This window comes from Grampus griseus (assembly GCF_964374135.1).
Source record: "Grampus griseus genome assembly, chromosome: 8".
NCBI lineage: Eukaryota > Metazoa > Chordata > Mammalia > Artiodactyla > Delphinidae > Grampus > Grampus griseus.
In genome coordinates, this window is record NC_139002.1 from 24,142,884 (window position 1) to 24,167,380 (window position 24,497).

At 35.6% G+C, this 24,497-nt stretch overlaps 1 protein-coding gene across 1 annotated transcript in view; it reads right to left on the bottom strand.

The window, feature by feature from the left end:
* DDX10 (DEAD-box helicase 10) overlaps positions 1-24,497 on the bottom strand; it is a 292,509-nt gene that overhangs the window by 109,320 nt on the left and 158,692 nt on the right. The window contains exons 14-16 of the mRNA XM_082660858.1: positions 14,974-15,093; positions 11,971-12,132; positions 1,237-1,293 (exon numbers count right to left, since the gene is read on the bottom strand). Of these exons, the coding sequence (XP_082516984.1) occupies positions 1,237-1,293; positions 11,971-12,132; positions 14,974-15,093 (339 nt within the window). The remainder of the gene's footprint in view (positions 1-1,236; positions 1,294-11,970; positions 12,133-14,973; positions 15,094-24,497) is intronic.

Sequence of the window (24,497 nt, forward strand, 5' to 3'; positions counted from 1 at the left end):
TAGTAATATACACAAATATGCACAAATCACACAAAGGAAATACAGGGTTTTCTTTTGGCTCCAGACTGTATTGATATCTTTCATTTTATAATTTCATGTGCAGAAAGAAATGAGAGCTTCTTAGTAAAATAAAATTATTTATTTTTATGCTGAACATACAATATTCATAAATAACAACTGCTTTCATTAAAGTTAAGATTTCCTTCTTAAATTTAAATTTTTCCCACTGTAGTCCCTGAGATCTCATTTCCATGCCATGACAGTTCACATCTGCATTTTAAAAGCAAATGCGGAATCCACCACCTGATTTAGCAGTTAGGCTGCACACACTGTAGCTCTCGTTTTAGGGCACCTTTGAAGACAAAGTGATATTTAATACTAAATATAAGCAGTCTTTTCATCTTACACTGAAGAGTAATTGCTTCCCACTTCACAACTATAGCATGAGTTATCATCTCTGACTTGCCCTCTAAGTGCTATGGTCAGCATGGAAAAAAATGACAAAGAACATTACGGCTTTACTCAAGGGAGTCGGATCTTTGCTAACTGCTAAGAAGAAATGATGGCTAGTCAGGCATAGCACAATGAGATACAGCATGAGAAATGACATACATTTCTGTGCCCTGGTTTTAGGAAATCATTTCTACTAAATGTCCTCAGAATGCAGAAGCTGAACCTTCCTTGGTGTCAAACACACCAGATAAAAATTTTAGCTGCACATGGATGATGGTGTTTACAATTGTACATATATTTGAAAGAAACTGTACATATACACTTGCTGAAAATTTTTGTTTACAGAATACAGTGAAGGTGGGAGATACAGAGTGCTTTCCCCTAGGTTCTAGGAGTTGAAGCAACCAATACTTTCAGGGTTATCTATTAGCAAGTTGGGTTCACACAGGCTGTCTCTCTAGTCTGAAGATGACATAGAATAAAATCCTATCAGGCCTGGCCCACAGAGTCAACCATCTCCTACACTTAATACAAAACATAATGGAAAAAGATGGTGAGGGTAGGAGGGCAAAGCCCAACAAACAAATTATCTTATGTATTTTTCATCCTGCACCACAGAGGAAACAAATGAATATGAGAAAGCAAATGATACACATACACGGACTTAAATCCAATTCAAATGACATGATGTATAAATAAATATAAATTGCATCTGGAAAAGAAGAGTATTTAAATTCCATTCAATGTTACAAACATTCTTCTCATTAAAATATAAACCCTTACCTTTGCTTGTTTCTTACTGGCTTCTCTTCTGGCTTCCCTTTCTTTCAGTCTTTTCTCCTACAGGAAGAGGGGGAAAATTAATAAGTTTTCATAATCATTAAGTATGTGTCAAACAGATCTGGAATCAAATTACAGTTAGACCATTTACTAGCTGTGCAGTTTTGGGCAACTTATTCGCTACCTCTCATTTTCTCATCTAAACATGGAGATAACAGGACCACACATTTCATAAAGTTGGTATAAGAACTATATAAAACAACATAAATGCTTGTTAGCACAATGTCTGACATATGACTGGTTCACAGTGTTGGCTATTAAAATAAAAAGGAAGAAATGCAGTAATGATTATTTCCCTTTTCCTCTAAAAGCAGAATTTATAAAGGATATGAAATCCTCATCCTTGGGGTTCTTAGAAAAGTGGCAATATTTTTCTCAAAACAAAAACAATGGAAGATTATTCTTATAAGCACCTTACTTTACTGAATTGTTTTATAATTTCCCCATTAGTTTTCCAATGATCATAAAACAGGCAGAAAATACAGCACGAATGTTTTCAAAATAAGAAAATTAAATATGTATATTAATAAAATTCAAAACAACAAAATGAAGCTAAAGTTGAAAAAACTTTTGTTATAAATAAAACACCTCTTTTCCTCTTCAAAAAATAAAGTGGTAAAACAATATAGAGGCTAGTCTCAATCCAGAATTCATAGCTAACTATTTTAAATTTAATGAACTACTAGGTCAATGTAAAAAGTGAATAAACAGCAAATAATTCTTTCATGAAACTGCGACCATGATTCACTCTTACATTTAATATCCACTAACATGAGAATTAACAATTTTTTCAGTCTGGACAATCTATCATTATCACTATGCTTCATGCATAGCTTTCTCCAGATTGAAGAACCAATTCTAATACATACTCTAGAGACAGACCTGAGGCTGCTCTGTTGCTCACAGCTCTGAGAAGGACAAGAAACTGCTACAATCCACACTATACACCCTATCTAGGTTTACAGACTTCTTTTTAATAAAGTGAGAACATAAATGTTAAAAGTTTCAAAGGGGGTTAAGTACTAATTAATGCAAAGAGGAAGGGAGTCCAGAGAACTTATAGATTCAGTTTTTATAGCTTCAGATTGCACAGCAGGAAAGCTAAATTCTAAGTGAAACTAACAAAAAATCAAATTCAAATGGCAACTGTTCATGTGTCATACCCCTGAATAATGCATAATGTTAAATTATTCTTTTCTGTGATTATTATTCTTTTTCTACACTAGTTTTGGAGAAAATGGATTACTTTGACTTCCAAATAAAACATACAACTAAAAGAGCATGTAAAACTTAAACAATGTGCAATTATACAGAGAAACATTCTAAAGATTATTTGGAAGTTCCAGGATCAAGGTCAGGAGAAAAGGAAAGATGAAGAATCAAAACTAAGAACCTGTTGTCAAACACATTCTTTTCATTGTCAAAGAGCTTAGTAAGTGAGAGACTGATCTCAAACATGGGTCTCCGTATGCCAAGTCTAGTGCCTTTTTTGGATACATTTAAAAAAAAATTAAAAGTCAGGATTTGGAGAATTTAACAGGTGTGACTTTAATAACAGAAAAAAATAAACTTACTATTTTACCAAGCAGCCAATGAATGCAATAGTTATTAAGATACTATACATGAATTGGTTCTCTAATGAGCTTATGAGAGTTGTTCTGCCACTAAAGTGAAATAATTTCAGTGTGTCCTCATTTGTGGGAGGGGGAAAAAGTTAATGGATGGCAGTTTGTAAACATCTGCACCCAAATTTTTCACAAAAGTTGGCACCAATTACTGATTCTCTATGAGTATTAGCAGACTACAAAATAAATGAAAGTAGCAAAATAATATTAAAGAAAAAAATTTTAAACCACTGACCATAATTATGCTTAGCTTGAGAGGTGGCTTTAGTTTGTGGATGGATGTATTTGTAATTTTCTCTCTCTTCTCTCTTTCACACATACACAATTTAGTTTCATTTTCCACACAAAGTTTTCATGTATGGAAAGTAAAATTAAGCAGAACAGTATTTTATGTTAGTCTACAAAGATCACAGTAACTTTTTTTTTTTTTTTCGGTACACAGGCCTCTCACTGCTGTGGCCTCTCCCGTTGCGGAGCACAGGCTCCGGACGCGCAGGCCCAGCGGCCATGGCTCACGGGCCCAGCCGCTCTGCAGCATGTGGGATCCTCCCGGACCCGGGCACGAACTCATGTCCCCTGCATCGGCAGGCGGACTCTCAACCACTGCACCACCAGGGAAGCCCCACAGTAACTTTTGAGTGTTGCACTGCTTAAACTAATTTTAAAACTACAGCTACATAAAATGTCAAATAACTAGAGAGTGACAAAACTTTACTTTTATACATATGTATCTGTTCATTAGCACATTATTGCTATTGTTATTTTCTTACTAACAGTAGAAGCACTGAATTATTAAGGATCAGCAGTGTGCTAAGCATTTTACATATATTTTTAATTCTATGTAACAAAACTTTTGAGGTATTATCATTCCCATCTTATAGATGAAAAAGTTGAAGATCAAAGTGATGAAGTAACTTTCCTGATGTCACACAGCCAGTGTGATAGAGCTGAGACTAAAATTGGGTCTATGGAGTCAACACCACATGGAGTCAACTCCCTCAACTCCAGCACATGTCTATACCTCTTCTCTCCTCCATGAGAAAGTTTACGCAGCTTTGTTAGATGAACAGTTTTTGTTTGTTTGTTTGTTCGTTTTTGCGGTACGCGGGTCTCTCACTGTTGTGGCCTCTCCCATTGCAGAGCACAGGCTCCGGATGCGCAGGCTCAGCTGCCATGGCTCACGGGCCCAGCCGCTCTGCGGCATGTGGGATCTTCCCGGACCGGGGCACGAACCCGTGTCCCCTGCATCGGCAGGCGGACTCTCAACCACTGTGCCACCAGGGAAGCCCAGATGAACAGTTTTCATCTTAACAAGATGTTTCAGCCAAATGTTGCATTTCCTTTTATTATTAATAATGGTCGGTTACCGTATGGGTCTTTCATCCTGAGAGCATTTTTTTTCCTGATAGCATTTTATGTACACTATTTAATTAATTTTTGCCTGTTTCCTGTCCAGAACAAACAGATAATGAACCACATTTAACAGTCACACAAATTGTTGTTGTATTTATTCAGTAACTGGCCTTCTCCCAACACAATAGAGCATCTGAAAATGGCACTTCAAAGTTCCAAAGAATAACCTCAATATGTTCACATCAGACAAACTCTCTCTAAACAAGTAAACGCAATCTCTCTTTCGGGGCTTTTCATCTAGCCACTTTAATCAGAGCAGAAAAAAAATTAACAAATTTCTACTACTATTGAACACCAGTATTGACTCATTATAGTCAATGAAGAATATTTTAAACTTCAAAATTTAAATTGGCTATCAGAGTTCACATGTGCATGCAAGTAGAATAATTTTTCCTTTTAAGATTTCTGCCACAAGTCTTAGGTGGATGAGGGATATTCAAAACCTGTAAAATGTGAAATGAACATGACCAGGACATGAAAATGAAGTATAATAAAAAGAACAAACTTTCAATATTGGGTGAAACAAAAAGAAAATTAGAAAACTTCTCTTTCTTATCTTAAAAAGCTATATTAGCACTCTATCTGAAAAGAGGAAAGAGTGAACATTAGTCTTTAAACAGAGGAGAATAGGAAATAGAATTATGGTAATCCAAAATTTGGGAAATGGATATAGGGAAGAAAGTACAATTCCTTCTTTTGCTAAGGCAGGAAAAGGGTTCTTTTCTTAAAAGAAGACTATGTGAATCATAAATGCTATAAATGACAAGATATAAAAATAAAAGATTGAATTACAATGACTAGGGGAAAAATATAATTGAATTTTATTAGATTCAGTAACCGAGGTTCCTCACCCCCCCACACACACTTAATTTTAGGTGGTTTAAATGCTTTAAATCCTTTCTTTTCCTATTTCATTTTTTAGGATTGGTACCAAAAGGTATTTTATGCCAACAAAAAGATGGCACAATTTTATGTTTAGTTCTGCCATGCTACAAATGATTAAGTATAAGAAGATCATGAAATTCAATAATAAAAATCAAATTCAAAAGAAAACAGAAAAATTACATTTCAAAGTACAAAATACTCCTTTATAGATGTTACTATATGTCTTTTGGCTTCTCACACACTACAGGTCCTTAGCTTCCAGAAAAGAAAGTACCATGAAATATGAATTTCAACATCAGTCAGGACTATGTATTTAAACCATTTTCATTCCATGGTGCTTGGAAATCTATAGATTTAGAAATCAATATTTTTCAGGAGCTGGTGGAAGCATATAACCTATCTGAATGAGTCTCAGGCAACTGTGTCAGTTTGGTAAGGAATGGAGTTCCCAGCTGTCACATAAAGAAGTAGGGGACATCAATCCTCATTTCAGTATTACAGGAATCTCTTTTTCAGGGAAGAAAACTGGCTCAACAAAAGTGAGTAAAAGAATGATTACAAGGATTTTTGGCCCTGAAGATACCCCCTGCCCTCCAAGAACAAAATCCCAGTAAGCCTAAATCCCTCCTGGGAACGAAGAACACAACAAGGCTCTCTGATCTGTTACCTGTTCTACAGAGTTTCATCTGAACAACATAAAAAATTGGGCTTCCATATATAAATCTATAACAACTACAGTAAGGATATGAAGACAGGGAGAAAAACAAATTTACACAGAAACACCGATTCACTAATCAATTCCTTCAAACATTTGCTGAGCTACTATGTTCCAGGTCCCGTGGTGGGGTCTGGGTATATAGGGATGGGCAAAACAGACACAGCCTAGCTTCCCCACATCTTTGTAGTCTATGACCTAATCTTGTCAGATCCCTGAATTCCACTAGCACCAAACTCTGCCCCTGCTCCTCAACCTCTCCAGCTACTGACCATCAATCTAACCACCACCCCACCTCTCAAACAACATATGGTGTTTTTTTTAAAAAAAAAAATCCACAAAGAACTTAACAATAAAAATAGAAATAATAAACATGTCAAAGACTTGCCACAAAGTGGATAAGACCTATATAATCTTGAGTATTTATCTCGTTTGGATGCTGGATATGAAAAAAGGCCCAAACACTCAGATGTTGGACTGACTATCACAAGATGATATAAGCTCATGAGAATAAGAAGAGAAACCTCCCAGGTAGACATCTCTGAATTATAGGCAAAGGTTCTATAGTAATAGGCTGGTTCCTTTTTTATAATAAATACGGTTGTGATGGTAGTAGGAAGGGGACAGGTAGTAGGACGGTTGTACAAGGTGAGAATCTCCTTTCCTCCCTTATAAATAAGCTTTATTCATAAAGTGAATTTTAGAATTAAGTATGGGATACATGTCCCCCCATGATGACATTTCTGACATTAGTAAAATTTCATAAGCTCGTATGAGCTAGACCAGTCTCTGACAATGCCTTAGATGCTTAAATGGCAATACCTACTTAAAAATGGATTATGGTACTAGTAACTATATAGCTATGCAACGAACATTCAGGGAAAGGTAATGTTAGTATGTGGTCCTAAACTAAACTACTAACTACAGTGCTTATTTTATTCTAAATTTATTTGAGACCAATGACCTTGCTCTGGAAACATGAACAATTTCTATTATGTGTCATTCCTTCTTCAAAATCCTCATCCCCAGCTGTCATCCTCTCTACGTTTTGATTCATTGCTTCAGAGTTATCCTGTTGTAAGGGAATGGCTATTGGTATGAGATAGGTAGCAGCTACATAGTTAAAAACAGTGTGTAGAGAAACAAAGACCATGGTAAGAGTCCCAGGGCTACTATTTGTAAGCTTTTATAAGCTGTGGGGCCTTGGATAAATTACTTGACCCTTTTAAGTCTTAGTTTTATCATCAGTAAAATGAGGTTAACCCACTTATATCAGAAGTTAATTGTTAGCATATAATACGACACATAAAAAATGCTTAGTGCAGGGCCCAGTTAACTAACTGCAACTTGTTACTGTCCTTCTTAATGTTCTTGTTATTATTATTCCTAGCATGCCTGATTACAGCTTCCCTCCTTCTTGATTATCATAATAAATTTATGTTTAAGATACCTGGATTCCATGCCAACTCAATTCTGTGTAAACAACAACAAAACAAAACAGATTTTCTAAAAAGTCCCTTTAATTCTTTCTTAACATTCTAATAATATTCATGCTAGTAGTTAAGTAGAACCCAGAGCAACTTTGCAAACAGTCCAGAGACACATTATGACATGACACCTAAATATACAACCCAAAATGGATAAAGCACTCAAAGCAAATTTCAAAGAAATGAAAGAGAATCTCATAATGAATTGCTTCTCTCCACTCTCAGCTGTTAAAGCAGATATTATCACACTAAACACAAGCTATCTTTCAGAGCTAAGATGATGACATACACCACAAAGCAGATTTTCATTCCATTTAAGTAAAAACCTTTCAATGATATGATCCATGGCCCATCTTTCACAGTTCTGACTGAATTATCAGAAAACACAGTTTCTTAAAAAAAAAAAAAAGAAAGAAAAAAAAAGAAAACACAGTTCCTGTGCAAAAGCAGCGCTTTCGCCTTTACAACTTAGTAATTTACTAATGGTTTTATATGTAAACATATAGCTTTTGCTACAATTTTACTTCTGATAAATAGTTTCAAGAGGTTTAGCAAAGAAAACAGTAACAAGGCCGAATTAAGTATAGTTACTTATAAATTGCCAGGGAAAGAGAAAGACCAGAATGGTCTCAGAAGAAAATGATACTTAATGACTACAATGAAGACTCATGAAGAGAAACAAAGCTATGGACTGGGTGATCCAAAGCAGTTATGCAAGGGCTCCTGAAGTCCCCAGAGCAAGTGGCTAAGTTCCAGCAAGCGGGCAGCTGAGTTCCACTCCCAGTGATGCCATAAACTGTACTGCCTTTATTTTTTCTTTTGCTTTTTTTTCTTGGCTATAATAACTAGTTAAAATTCTATAGTTCAGTTTCTAAATCTTTAGGACAAAGATATTTACTTGAGTCACAGTAGAAATTACACAGATTTCAGAATTTGGTAGATGAAAAATGAGTCAAGGACAGGTGTTATAGCATGGAGGAAAAACAGGTGGGAATAAATGAATAGCTGAGACCTACAATACAAAGACTGAGTGCATATTAGAAGCTATGGTGTAAGGCTGTTAATTTTAAACACCAAGAACAAACAACTACTTTCACACAGAATCATTAAGACTAATGATTATATATATTCACTTACATATAACTTATATATTAACTATCTTATCCTCTTAAACCAAAAATATAATCATGAAATACAATTATTTTAAACATGCCGAAAGATTTCTAAGCTCATAAAAGCTTCTAAAAGTGATACATATTTTAAAAAATATAATATGTTTCATAATATGTATCAAATACAGAATTATGTTATAGATTTTATGGAGTTTTCTTTTCATACGTAAAAGTCTTTCAGGCACATTCCTCATTCATAATTTTGTGTTAAGAAAAAAATATGATTTCAAAACCAATAATGTGTTCAGGTAATGCAATTAAAATAAAATAAACTGTGCAGGATTAAGAATATATTTACTTTTTAAGGTAAAATTTTAGTAACCATTGGAAAAATAAGTGAACAAGAAGGAAGCCTTATCATCAAGCACGGAACCCAACGGGTCAGCAGGGAAAAACGACAAATTAAAATTCCATTTTTCAGACAGGAAAGGATCATTTTATTCTCACATCTTACTTATACACACAGAGCCAGAGGATCTCTCTGATCACTTGGTATTAACCCCCATTCTCACTCCCTCGTTTTTCAGTATAGGGAAGTGGAATCCAAACTGGTGACTGGTGATCCCCAAATGGACTAGGTAATGCTAGACTCAGGACTCAAATGCAAGTATCCCAACTTGTTATAGCACAACACTCTTTCCACCAAACATTATGCCAAATGTTAAAACTTGCCATTTAATAAAGATATTCCATATGCCTTCTGGGTAGAAATCCGGTCCATTGCAGCTTGGTAAATAACTGATTTGAGCACCTGTATTGTATCTTATGTATGCTATTGTAATAAACATACTAAGTGCTCACAAACATGAAATATTCACTAATTTAATACACAAATACTTATATGTGTTTAAATAATAACTTTACTGATGAAAATACCAAGAAACGAATCATATTTGTGCCAGGTAGCATTTACATTAAAGGTGAATAGAGAGAAGACTATTTTGGTTACTTCTTTGTGCTCTTTTTAGGCTACATAATATTTTCAACCTCCAGTATAGAAAGTATGCCATGGGCCACCTTGTGCAGTATATACTTATTTTATATAAAACAACAAGCTTTGACTTGTTTTAAAAAGACCTTATACCTATTTTAGTTATAGAGAACTGGTTCAAAACCAGTAGCATGGAAAGTTCTTGCGATTTCTCTCACAATTGTGTCAGCCCCAAACTGCTCTGTTCAACCTTGCTGTGAGACAATCACAGTGATAGTTTTAAAATCATATGCTATGTTTTAACAATGGTACAAAGAAAATGATTTACATAAAATCTCAAAAATAAGTGAAAATGAAATAGTATAGAACAATCTACAGTATACTACCTTTCATGTGACAAAAGGAGAAAGCAAGAATATGTATTTCTATTTACTAGTCTTTGCATAAAGAAACTATAAGGATACATTAATAATTAATAAAAAGTTACCTCTGGGGTGGAGGGATGAACAAAAATGACAGGTATGGGCAGAAGCAAGACTTCTGAATGTTAACTTTTTTATCCCTCTTGATTTTGGAAAAATGTAAAGATATTATTCATTTCAAAAATTTTAATGTAAAAAAATTGGGGCACAAAAAGCTTCTGTGCAGTGAGAGAATGTCCATAGTTAACTATGATTTAACTATAATAATCCTCCTGAGGATAGAGGAATCCATGTATTTTAAACATTCCATCTTCACTGCCTAAGGCAGAGCCTAGCACACAAACACTGTGTAACAAATATACAACAGTCAATTTGAAATTAAGTTCCTAAATTTTTCAGAAACAATATTCTACAACCTGGATACAGTAGTAACTTCCACACATTGGGAAAAGGGGTGAAAGGGAAGATAAGGAAGGGGAAGCAGGTTGGGGGGGATGGGGGGGCTTTATTTTATGTAAATTTTCCATATTTCTTTTACTGCTGGCTACAATTTAAAGGTAAAATGTTCTTATGTTGGATACATACTCTAAGAAGACTATAAGCAGAAACATGGCAAGCTGCTGACACTTAAAAATAATTTTAGTAACAAATTATTAACACCAAATTTCCATTTAAAGTACTGTACTAAAAGCAGCAATACAGGAAATGTTTAGTTCTCTCAATAACATAAGTATCCCAAAACTGTAACCAGTATATTTCAGGTTCATTTGTTCTCCATATTTCTGGAACGTTTTTCCCACCATTCGTTTCCATCCTTGAAAGTTATCTTCAATATCTACGTTTTCTTATTTATTAAATGCTACTGGGAAGCTGTATCGTATCTTAAAGAAATGAGAACTGCTGCTCTATTAAAAAAAAAAGTTTACTGGGTTATTAAATAGTAACAAGGTCAAACAGGAGTCAAAAACTATGAGAACCCTCCTCAGGATACGGTTAATAATGTTCACATCCAAAGGCTTAAAATTTTTTTGGTACAGAACCTAATATTGGGATGGCCAAAAAGTTTGTTCTGGTTCTTCTGTAACATCTTATGGAAAAACTGGAACGAACATTTTGGCCAGCCCAACATTATAGCAGTGATTCTTGCATATGATACTGTGTTACCCTGAGATCATTCATTGTCTCAAGGGCATGCTGCAGAAACTTCTTAAAAAATGTTAATCTGTTTTAGTTCATTAACTGATTCATTTATCTAGTGAAACGTCCACTTTTATGTAGTGTGAAAGGACAGTAATATAATGAGTGACCAGAATGGAGTAACCCTTTCTGTTTCAATGATAACTGAAAACTGCCAAGTTTAAGGCCAATGCCTTAAAGGGCATATGCCTAAGTAGAAGCACTCCCTCTCACAAGGTTTCCTTATTTTTTTTCTTAATGTAGTAAATTTAAGCTAATATCTATTACCAAGTAATTGCTTATGGAAAGAAATTTAACTATTAAGTTGAAACTGGAAACACTAATGTTGCTTAAATGGGTGAAACATGAAACAAACTGTGCTTCATCCACACCACGGAACACTACTCAGTAACAGAAAGAATGGGGTGTTGAGTGAAAAAAACCAATCTTAAAAGGCTACATGCTACACAGTTTCATTTATATAACATTCCTGAAATGACAAAGTTATAGAAATGGAGCACACAGGATCTGTCTCTATTACTTCTAACTACTACATGTGCAACTACAATTATCTCCAAATTAAAACTTTATTTGAAAAAAAATCACTGTAATTTGGGTCACCTCAACCAAAAGCAGATTCAGGTGACATTCTCAGAAACTAGTTAATATACAAAGACTCCACGAGCAGAAGGGAAAAGAAGGACTAGAGAAAACAACAAAATAGCTACAGAAAAATAAGGTTAAAGAAAACAATAAAGTAACTTGGTTACTAAAGAATATCTAATGAACATGTACATATATTTAGGACATATTAAATTTCACTCAGTATTAATTCAAGATGGAAAGCTTACCCGATGCTTTGCCTTAATTTTCTTCCTATATTCTTCTTTGTCAAATTTGTCCTCTTCTTGAAGCCTTTCCTTTGCTTTATCTAAGTTGATACCACCAGCATTGTCCTCTTCCTCAGTATCCTTGGAGATAGACTTCTGCACTTGTGGCCACTGCTGAACCAACTGCAGAGAGGAAAAAGGTGAGTATGGGGTAGGAGACAAGGAATAGTAACAGAACACCACTTTCCTTTGTATAATGATACATACTTTCTGCCTTACAACCTACATTTCTTAAACTTTCTAACAAGCTTTATAATAAAAGTGAGCAAGTCACGGAAAAGACTTTCCCAGTCAGGATAAAGTAATGCTTCCATAACTCATGAGAGCAGGATTAAAGGAAATTTTCATTAAATAATTTGGAGGAGAAGGTAGTTGCTTCAACATCATTTCAATGTTCTTAGTATGCTATACTCCACCAACTCAGCTCCAAATGACCCGCACAGGGCGGTGGCCAGGCTGGCCACAGTGCATCCCCGCCACTGCCATGGCACCTTGGTGTACCTCCTGGAACACCTCTCTCACCACACTGGGTTGTTTTACTTTCCTGTAAATTAATCACTAATCTCCTTGAGGGCAGCCATATGCCTTATTCATGTGTCCTCAGAACCCAACACATTATCTGGCACACATGAGACGCTCAAAATTGATTGAGGAATCACATATCAGCTGATACTGCACATACAAACTGAAATAACTTAAGTGTAAAGGAGAAAGTTAGTTTGGGTTTCACAAGCCTGCTCAGATCTACATAATTTTACACAAACTTTTTATGTTAGGAACAAGGTGACAAAGAAGTCAGAGCACTGATCCGGGAGTCAGGACACCTGTCTGAATGTCCTGGCTTTTTCACTAGCCCAGTGCATAATCCTGAATGAATTACTTAATCTCTGGACATCTGTGTCATTACCTGAAAAATAAGGGTTGTTTGACTTCATAATCTTCCCGGCCTAACACAGTAAAATTCTAGACAGTTTCGACAAAAACAATTTTCTTATTTTGCCTAATAACTGGTTGCCAGGAGGACTTAAGCAGCTGCCACAGTTTCTGAAAGACTGCTAATTAAACGGCAGGCAAATGGAAGTTGCAGGCACACATATCACAGGTATTAGCGCCTCCTCTCACTCCTGTCACCACCACATTCTTCAAGATGAGATTCCGACAGAGTTGCAGCTTGAAGCAATGAACAAGGGTCACAAATGCATGAGTAGCCATGCTAGCAGTCACTGGCACTGAGGAAGCAGTGAAAGGGATGAACTGTGACAGTAAGAACACCATCCACTGCTCTGACTCTTCACTCCTTTTTCTAGCAGAGTGAAAAACATTCATCCCTCTGTGGGTTGAACAAATGGTAGCATTTCTTTCGGAGTTTTAGATCAGAAGTTTCAGTGCAGCGGCTCCCAGCCACACAGAGCTCCTATCAGCAATAAGTTTACACTGGAACATTTTACAGTTAAGGATTTACACTCAACTTGAAGCTAATGGGTATAATATGTACAGTTAAATTTAGTAGCACAGTAAGGAACCTCATTATGCTAACAGCACTAATCTTTTACAGCGAGCATCGATGTAATACTACAACTAACTATTTTCTGGTCTAGCCTGTTTCTCAGGTGCTGACTGACCTCTTCTCAGTAATTTCACAAAGATTCATATTTTCCAACTATATAGGCTTCCTCTGCAACTTCAACACGCTGAATTACATTCTATTTTGTTAGTTTTCGTATGGTTTATACACCATTTTACTCCGTATTACTAGTGCAAATTTGGGCTACTAAAACAAAGCCCTCTTCCCTGAAATAAAATGCAAATCTTTGTTAACTTCAGAAGTAAAAGGAAACACACTCCACTGAATATAGACTGTGCAGGAAGCATTTTTATTAATAATGATGAAATATCTGATGTGATACATTACAGTCAGTATAAAAAGCTCTGTTATTTTACTGGGGTATTAGAACAGACTTTTTCTGAGGGTTTACTATTTGTTAGGCACTATTCTAAGTGCAGAGGACAGAGTAGCAAACATAGCCAACAAATACCTTCCCTCATGTAGCTTTTCTCAACCCAGTGAAATAGAAATACCTTCCCTCATCCCACTGGAATGGAAGAAATGGACAACCACCGAATAAATACAGAATGTAAAGTCTCATAATAAGTGCTATGAAGAAAAACTAAACATAGGGCAAGGGAAATGAGATCATGGTGGGCATGGGGTGTTGAGTGCTATATCAGAATGAACAGGGAAACCCGTAGGTTGGTGAGAGTGAAACAGAGACAATATTCAGAAGATCCTGCCATAACCACTGACTCTAGCCATCACTCCTTAGGTGAGTCACTTGACATTCTAGATATATTTCCTCTTTAAAAAATGAAGATATTATTATCTAATAGAGTGATCTTTCATGAGCAATCTGTGAGTGGTAACCCCTTTCCTACTCTATTGGGATGTATTTACACTAAGACCAGATAATGGTGAAATGAAAACCAGGCACCTATATGTCCGAGGTTATTTTAAAGCAGGGAATTCCTTCCCACAGCAGGCCAGTAAGTAAAAAACATGCCAATATGGCATCTAAAATTGAGGAACCACAGAGCAGAGACTTTCCAGAGTCAAGCAAAAGAAGCTGTGGCCAGTACTTGTATTACTATCCTTGAGCATGTTCCCATAGAGCATGTTAACAGATGGACCCCATGACATGAAAGTCTTATCTATAAAAACAGGATTTGGAAAGTCCAAAACCAACTCTGTTGTTATTACCAGAAAGTATCCCAGCTTACTGTCAGAAAGTCATTCTTGCCTACAGATGCAGAGCTGACCAATTACCTACAGTAACAATGAAAGGAATTGCCCGAGTGCTTTAGAGAAACATTATTTTTCTTATTAAAGAATGGCAAGTCAGCAAGAGAGTCAAACTCTTTCTAATACTTGGAATGTACCTCAGAAATGAAACATTTACAGAATCTTACCTCTCCTTCATCAGTAAATGTTATTTTCTTATTTACTTTAAAATTTCTCTTCATTACTTTTTTTGCTTCTGCAACCTTGGTCACTTTTTTCTCCACACTGGATTTAGAAGGTTCTTTCTTCTGTGTGAGAATATACAAAAAAACACAGATGATTAGGTAAATGGCTGTTTTATATTAACAATTTAACACTGGCAATACACTTTCCAAAACTGAGTGTGTTTATTGCTCCTTGGCTAATGAGAAGCACCAAAACTGCTGTCCAGAAATAAAATTATTAGACTTATTAACTAATGACCCTCCCAATGCTAAAGGGGTTTAAATTTGAATGTGAATGTGAGACATAAATAACCTTAAATTTCTTCTGTTACTAAAACTGTGCTATCCTGATAACGTTAAAGCATCAGAAACTACATAATAATGTGATAAATGGACATGTAAGATAAAGCAAGCTATCGTCCAGCTAAAAACAGCACATTTTAAAAATAGCTCTAACTTCCAAGTACACACTTAAAATTTTAGACTAGGAAAATGTTTCCCTGGAAAGCAAAATGACTCCAATACACTGTTTGTGACTCAACAATCTTCCTCCCATTACAGTAATTCACTATATGAATACTGGAAAACATCCTATGATAACTAAGCTGTGTTCAAAGCTGAGATGGAGTAAGAGTTCTTGAACAGGAAGTTTGTCAACCAAAATAAGTTTCTCCCTGTAGTATACCTTGTGAACACAGGGCACTAATAAGACTTCCTTCCACCCAGTCATTCCCCCTATACCTCTTTTATCCTGCAAACACCACCAACACAACCACCAGGTTGGAGACTGTGTTACTGACTCCTACTGGATCTTCTTGGTTTTATGGCTAGGCTGATTCTTAAGGATCCTGGGTTAGCTGATACTCTGTCACCAACCCTCAGCTTATGATAGAGAAAATGCTGATCAAACAGTGCAAATCTGAGAGAATCATCATGATGTAAAAATAACAATTAAACAGGAGTAAGTTATCACTTAAATAAAGCACAAAAAATACTGAGGAGCAACAGGAGCAAACTTTCTGGGGGTGATGATAATGGTCTGCATCTCGATAGGAGTTTGAGTTACACAGGTGTATACACTTGTCAAAATTCATCAAATGTTACACTTAAAATTGGTGCATTTCATCGTATATAAATTTCTACCTCAAAGAAGAATCCTGTAAACAATACTGAACTTTAAGTTAATGCCAGGCAAGCTGAAGTATATGGAAGAAAGTGTAATGATGTTAACAACTTACTCAGAAATGCATTAAATAAAAAAAGGATAATGAATGGATTGATGGGAAATTACATGAGAAAGGAAATATGACAAAAAGTTAATTATAGAATATGAGTGATGGATATTTTGGTATCCAAAGTACAGTTTTTCAACTTTTCTGTACGTTTGAAATTTACTGTTATAAAATACAAAAGCCCAGTCCTAGGAACAAGAGAAACAGTCAAAATAGCAAAGAGACCAAAAACTGTCAGAATAAAATAATAGTCAGTCAGAAGAATCAATCCTGCAGAGTGAAACCTTGGAGTGATGTGGGTCTACATCAAGAGCTTTAGGGAAATCCATGATACTACAGAAATTATGTAACAAAATTTGGGGGTATTTGCATCACCACAGTTTTATGATTATCATGGTTTCTAAAAGGGCTTTGTGATCTCCCCCTCCTCCTCACAAAAAAAAGGTTAAATTGTTTGTTTGTTTTAGGGAAGCCACTGAAAGAAGGAACAGAAATGTCAACATGGGTGAGAAGACATGTTTATTGTAATTTCCTAATAGGCTGTGGCTTTGCTCTGATACTCTAGAATTAATCCTCACTCATTCAAATATGCACTGTTACCAAAACACAAGATATCATAGTACATACTGTCCCAGCAGTGAAAGACCCTCAATGAACCTAACTCTAACAATGGGGGGAAAAAAACATTAAACATTAACTATTTAATCACAGATGTAGTAAGCGCTCAGACAAAATACAGAGGATGAATAAATCTTTAATAGGGTGCCTGCCCTAGCTAGTCTAGGGTGAGGAGAGGAAGTCAAAGAAAACTTCCTTTTGAGGGATAGATGTTTGAATGGAGTAGCAAACGCCCAAACACTGCTGCATTACTGACACACTGGTGATGAACAAATAGCTTCTGTCTGTCCACTGATGGCGTATTTCACATATGGCTTATAAAAAAGTTTTAGTTCAATGTCATTCTTTTGAATATTAATTTTAGCAGGTAACACATGCTTATTTATTCTGTAAAGGATATTCAGTGCAAAAGCTGCATTTATGGGCTTCCCTGGTGGCGCAGTGGTTGAGAATCTGCCTACCAATGCAGGGGACACAGGTTTGAGCCCTGGTCTGGGAAGATCCCACATGCCGCGGAGCAGCTAGGCCCGTGAGCCACAACTACTGAGCCTGTGCATCTGGAGCCTGTGCTCCACAACAAGAGAAGCTGCAATAGTGAGAGGCCCGTGCACTGCGATGAAGAGTGGCCCCCGCTTGCCGCAACTAGAGAAAGCCCTCGCACAGAAACGAAGACCCAACACAGCCAAAAATAAATAAATAAAAATAAAGAATTATTCTAAAAAAAAAGCTGCATTTATGTCCTCTTCGGCTATCTCAGTTTATGCCCCAAGAAGCAAGCACTGCTACTTTTTCTGTACCCTTCCAGAGACATTCTACCCACATTCAGGTACATATGAAGAGCAACAAGTTACTAAAAGAGCCCTCCCTGCAATGAACAGTCTTGTATTTACACCTTCATATACATGTGTATTTATCTATCTAGGATACATTTCTAAAACTTAAAGCACTTGGTCAAAGAGTATGTGTATTTAAATTTTGAAACATATTTCCGGAGAAGTTATACAAATTTATAACCCAATCAAAAATCTGAGAGTAACTGCTTCTCCTTATCTATTCAAACAAAGTATTGGTTTGGCCAAAAAGTTCTGTAAGATCTTAGGGAAAAACCCAAACAAACTTTTTGGCCAACCCAATATAATATTAGGCTTTATGTTTACCAGTCAACTAGGTGAAAAAATAGTATCTCAGGGAAGTTTTAATTTGCATTTGTATTTTAAACATAGCAGAACATCTCTGCAAAGGCATTTATTTTTCAGTGCACTGTCTATATTCTTTGCCAGCATTTTTAATGAATTCCTGGAATTTCATTTATTAATTTGTGAAATTTCTTCATTGGTTAAAGATGCTTCAATATTTTCTCCCACTTCATCATTTATGTTTATACTTCTGCCATATAGGGTAATATTCTTTTGTTTTGCTTTGTTTTTGCCAAGCATATATTTTTAATTTTTATAAAATTAATTTCTTTAAATAATAAAATTTTCTGGGTTTTCTAGGTTTGTGCCATACTTAATATTTTTCCAACTAAAAGACTTTTTTAAAATGAGTTTAACTCCTTAAAATGCAGGTTTTACTTTCTTAAAAGTGTCAACACTGGCTCTTGAACAAGGAGGAAAGTACTCATTAATATTTTACATTTCCATGCATTGTCACAAAAAAATGTAAATTATACCTATTGCTAGGCAAGAGTTATATTTTGACTATAAGCCTTTATATTATTGGTATAAGAATGAAATTTGCAGCAGTTAGAAGGTATAATGAAAGATTTCCTGACAAGACATAAAACATCAAAATGCAATTTTCATTTCTATTTGCACTTCTTCCACAACATGTATGCTATACTTTAAAATAAAATGCCAAGGGCTTCCCTGGTGGCGCAGTGGTTGACAGTCCGCCTGCCGATGCAGGGGACACGGGTTCATGCCCCGGTCAGAGAGGATCCCACAGACCGCGGACCGGCTGGGCCCGTGAGCCATGGCCGCTGAGCCTGCGCGTCGGGAGCCTGTGCTCCGCAACGGGAGAGGCCACAACAGTGAAAGGTCTGCATACCATAAAAAAAAATAAATAAATAAAATAAAATAAAATAAAATGCCAAGAGGAAAAATGTCATAAAATACAAAGTTGATAAAGCATCAAGTCATTCTCGATAGTGATAGCTGTAGCAGGTTGCCATGAATAACTTGGAAGATAAAAGAACAATGAAAACAGTTACAAACACAATAACAGTTCCTATCAAAAGGGCCACATTAGTTAATATTGGCTACAAGAAGATTCAAAATACAATCAATGAAAAAACCTACCTTAGTATAAACATTACTAGATGTCATAAAAGATAAAAGTATTATTGCAAAACGATGAAAAACAAAACCATACGGAGATGAAAGTTAAAATTAAAGGGAAAGATACTCCAAAGAAATCAGATTTTTATCTTTCCCTAAAGTAGCTCCATGTGTGTCACTGAATAATTAATAGTTTATAATAGAAACTGTATCTAAAAGTGAAGAAAACCAACAAAATAAAGAACTATCAATCTTGGTAGGAACCTTAGAGGATACCTATTATGCCCTCATGCTAAAGATAAGGGCCTTTTGTAACATTTATAAACACTGTTGCCCCAAAGTCCAAATGTACTTAACTTGAGATATTTCTGCTGCCTAAATAACCAAACCCTACTAGAACTTTATTACTTTTTTCTAAAAAAAAGCAAAACTGCCTGCCATGTAAACTTAATCCTTAATCATTCTATATTTGCTGAACTACAATGATTCACTAATTTTATAGTATAAAATAAGGATGTACTATTTGACAATCTATTTTAAAGCTATCTAAACTTCTCTGATGATGAGTGATGTTGAGCACATTTTCATGTACTTATTGCCTATTTGTATATCTTCTTTGTAAAAAAGTCTATTCAGGTTGTTTGCCCATTTAAAAATATGATTATTTGGTTTTTTGTTTTTAAGTTGTATGAGTTCCTTATATATCTAAGATATTAACCCTTTATCAGATACATCATCTGTAAATATTTTCTCCCATTCTATAGATTGCCTTTTTAACTTGTTTCCTTTGCTGTGTAGAGCTTTTTAGTTTGATGCAGTCCCTTTGCTTATTTCAGCTTTTGTTGCCTATGCTTTTGGTATCTTAACCAAAAGATCATTGCTAAGAATATTCTATTCAAATTACAAGACCCCAACCCTACCTCCTTTCTGATGAGAATCATAGCTGTTATAGAATTTATTTGTATGAGATACTTGTCTCATTACTTGATATTGACACTTCATGAATTATATCTAAAAGATTGCCTAAATGATCCATTCTACAAATCCTTCCAAATTTTTAAATTTTATGAATAATGTGTGTTTATTCTAAACACAAAATCATATAGATGAGAGCCTACATAGCCCAACAAAGTTCCTCACTTATTTTAAGGTTAGATCAGTCCTTGTATATTAAGGAGCTTAATATACAATTAAGTCCATCTTATATTAAGAAGCAAACCATAAGTAAATGTTAATCTTTCTCTTTCTCTATTCTGTATGGTCAATAAGGCCATGCACTACTAATTTCACTGTAGTCTGTGAACTGCAATTTCAATGTATAAAGTAATGAGAATGGTTACTGAGCACTACAATATATTAAGCAGCAATGACAAAATATTTATTATGAAATATTTGTGATTCCTTTTTTAAAAAATATATATACTAAACTCAAACTGGCCTTGGTACCTAGTTAGTTAAGCCAATTTTGACAGGCCATTTTAAGACATTTAAGAGATGCTGATGCCAACCTCCCAAACTCCCAAGACAAGGTAATCACTGCTACTGGTGGTAATAAACTAAGTTAAATGACTTGGGGCAGCATTTATAAAACTACTAGAAACAATATGACACTAAGGTATACTCTCTTGGGGAAAGCAACTAAGCTGTCTACTTCTCTACCACCTTCCATGGTTCCAGTGTCTGCCATTTTTCTAAATTGGTTAACACTAGTAAATCACAAGACATGAATGGGATATATCTTAACTGAGAGAGAAATAATAAACATCACTACCACATCCAGTCAAAGCCATGTTCACAACTACACATACATCAAGTTTCCAAGCTCTGCCTTCTGTTGTACACAAAAGTTAGCTAAGCAAAAAGTACCAAATGAAAGGTCAAAGGCCAGCCTACATGTACACGTCAACAAAATGTGCTTGGATTATGTCCAGTCATTTAAAATTGGATATTCTTAAAAATACACCATTTATAAAATAGTGTTATGCAAAGCCATATAATGGTGATTTTAAAATATTGACATCATTAAATACAGAACCTGGAAGGATGAAAAGGCCAAAATCACCTAGAAAAATAACACTGCATGCACCTGTATATGTAGAAGTTAAGAGGTTTTCAAGATCACATAACAATACCAGCAAGGTTAGGGCTGGAACTCTAAATCCTGGGGTAGAGGGGTGGGCAAAATAAAGGGGATTAAGAGGTAAGAACTTCCAGCTATAAAATACATAAGTCACAGGATGTAATGTACAGCATAGGGAATATAGCCAATAATACTGTAATAACTTTTTTTTTTAAATTTTGACAGATGGTAACCAGACTTACTGTGGTGACCACTTTGTGATATATAAAAATACTGAATCACTATGTTGTACACCTGACACTAATATAATATTGTAAATCAATTATACTTAAAAACAACAAAAAATAAAACCTATATTGATCACCAAAAAAAAAACCCCAAAACCTAGTTTGTGATCTTACCTTAATACCACATATAACTAATAAAATATCTTAGAAACATCTCAGAGACCACACTTCCCTCTGAGAATCATAGTTTTCCTAAACAATACTCAGAAACTCCATAAAACAGAAATCAAAAGCTGGTCAACAACAAACAATTTTCTTTAAAACGCAAAGAATTTCTCAAGGGATGCATTTTAAAAGCGTTTTCCTTTTCTTTTTTTTTTCTTTCCAGTACGCGGGCCTCTCACTGCTGTGGCCTCTCCCGCCGCGGAGCACAGGCTCCGGACGCGCAGGCTCAGCGGCCATGGCTCACGGGCCCAGCGGCTCCACGGCACGGGGGGATCCTCCCGGGCCGGGGCACAAACCCGTGTCCCCTGCATCGGCAGGCGGACTCCCAACCACTGCACCACCAAGGAAGCCCTTTTTTTTCTAATGGCAGGACCAGATATATGACTAAATCTGACCTCTATTTTTTTAAAAATCTCTCAAAAGCATAACATTTAGAAAAAAGTATTCTGCCTCTCAACGTGCTTTTTTTTTCCCGGTAAGTTGCATGCTAAGCATGCAGTGATTAATATAATTTCCATCTGCCCTCTTTAGCACTTAAACATTTTTAAAAGTTAGACAGCGACTGCAAGGTGTTGACAGATTCTTGCTCATTTGTTTATTTTTCTCCTACCTTAGAATGAGTCCCTGTTATTTCATTAGTAAATCTGTAACACTAAAATGTAATATTCTGGACTACCACTTACTAAAAACTACTGTAAACCATACTTCCCAAAGAAGTAAAATGAAATTTTTGCTAAGCTCCAAACTCCTTATGCTACACAGCCAAGCAACACTTTTTTTTTTAAAATCACTCTTTTTCCTACTGTCCCATCCACAAACTAGAAAATGTAGGAGCTATCAATATGCTTGATGCACAGCAAAGGAAACCATAAACAAAATGAAAAGACAACCTACAGACTGGCAGAAAGTATGTGCAAACGATGCAACTGACAAGGGCTTAATTTCCAAAATATACAAACAGTTCATACAACTCAATAACAAAAACACAAAAAACCCAATCAGAAAAATGGACATAAGACCTAAATAGACATTTCTCCGAAGAAAACATACAGATGGCCAAAAGGTACATGAAGAGATGCTCAACACTGCTAATTATTAGAGAAATGCAAATCAAAACTACAATGAGACATTCAACCTTACACTGGTCAGAATGGGCATCATCAAAAAGTCTACAAACAATAAATGATGCAGAGGGTGTGGAAAAGTGGGAACCCTCCTACACTGTTGGTGGGAATGTAAATTGGTGCAGCCACTATGGAGCATAGTATGAAGGCTCCTTAAAAAACTAAAATAGAGTTACCACATGATCCAGCAATCTCACTCCTGGGCATATATCCGGAGAATAACATAAATTGAAAAGATACATGCACTGCAATGTTCATTGCAGCACTACTTACAATAGCCAAGACATGGAAGCAACCTAAATGTCCATCAACAGATGAACAGATAAAGAAGACACTGTGTGTGTGTATGTATGTATATATATACATACATACACACACACACAAATATATATACACACAATGGAATATGACTCAGCCATAGAAAAGAATGAAATAATGCCATTTGCAGCAACATAGATGAACCTAAAGATTATCATACTAAGTGAAGTAAGTCAGAGAAAGACAAGTATCACTTATATGCGGAATCGAAAAAAAAAAGATACAAATGAACTTGTTCATAAAACAGAAATAGACTCACAGACATAGAAAACAATCTTACGGTTACCAAAGCGGAAGCGGGGGGATAAATTAGGAGTTTGGGATTAGCAGATATAAACTACTATATATAAAATATATAAACAATAAGGTCCTACTGTATAGCACAAAGAACTATATTCAATATCTCATAATAAACCATAACAGAAAAGAATATGAAAAAGAATATTTATATACACACGCATATGTATAACTGAATCACTTTGCTGTACACCAGAAACTAACACATCGTAAATTAACTATAATTCAATTTTTAAAAAAATGCTTGAAATTCTCCTGCAAAAGGAAAGTTTAATTTAAGATTCAACACTGGCTGTCTTTTGAGACCTTTTCTCACTTTCTTCCCTCGGTCTTCTGGTGATTATCTTTCATGGTTTTTCTTACACTCTACTTCTATTTTTAAGAAATTCTGCTACTTCTATTTTACTCCTCTTAGACACCACACCAAACTCCCTGAGGATATGGACTTTGTTTTACTCATTGTTCAATTCCTAGAGTAAGTGCCTAACACTGTGCCTGGACAAACTAATAATTATTTGTGAAGCTGAGCTGAGACTGGTCAAATCAAGACCAATTTTTTGGGGGAGCAACATTCATTCAAAGACTCTGAAATGCATTCTTCTGTTACCTATTCTGACATCAACTTACTTAAATAGCATAAAAATAAACAAATATATAATATTTCACATTTGATACTTATTAGTTGACAAAATGGATTCACTAACTCTGGACAATAAAGTATGATGCAAGAAGTAGAACTGTCTGTAAATGCAGTCAGGAGTCACTCCGGGTGCCTAGTCAGTGAGCTGGAATCACTCCTTTATCCCCTTCTCCCAGCAGGAGAGGCTGTGGGACCTCACTCAGCTTTAGACAAAGCCAGAGCTTCTTCCCTTAGCAGGGCAAACCCAACTTCCCATGGGCCCCAGGTCTCCACATGCTGGACAGATGAATTTCTTAGATGACTGAAGGCATCCACACTATTCTGTCTGATTCCCAAGTAGTCTGCGTGACAATTCACATATGAGGTTGATCTACCACGTATTCTAATACGTAAGAGAGAATAATATATAGGACAGGATACCTTCACTAGAATAAATACCTATGCTTTA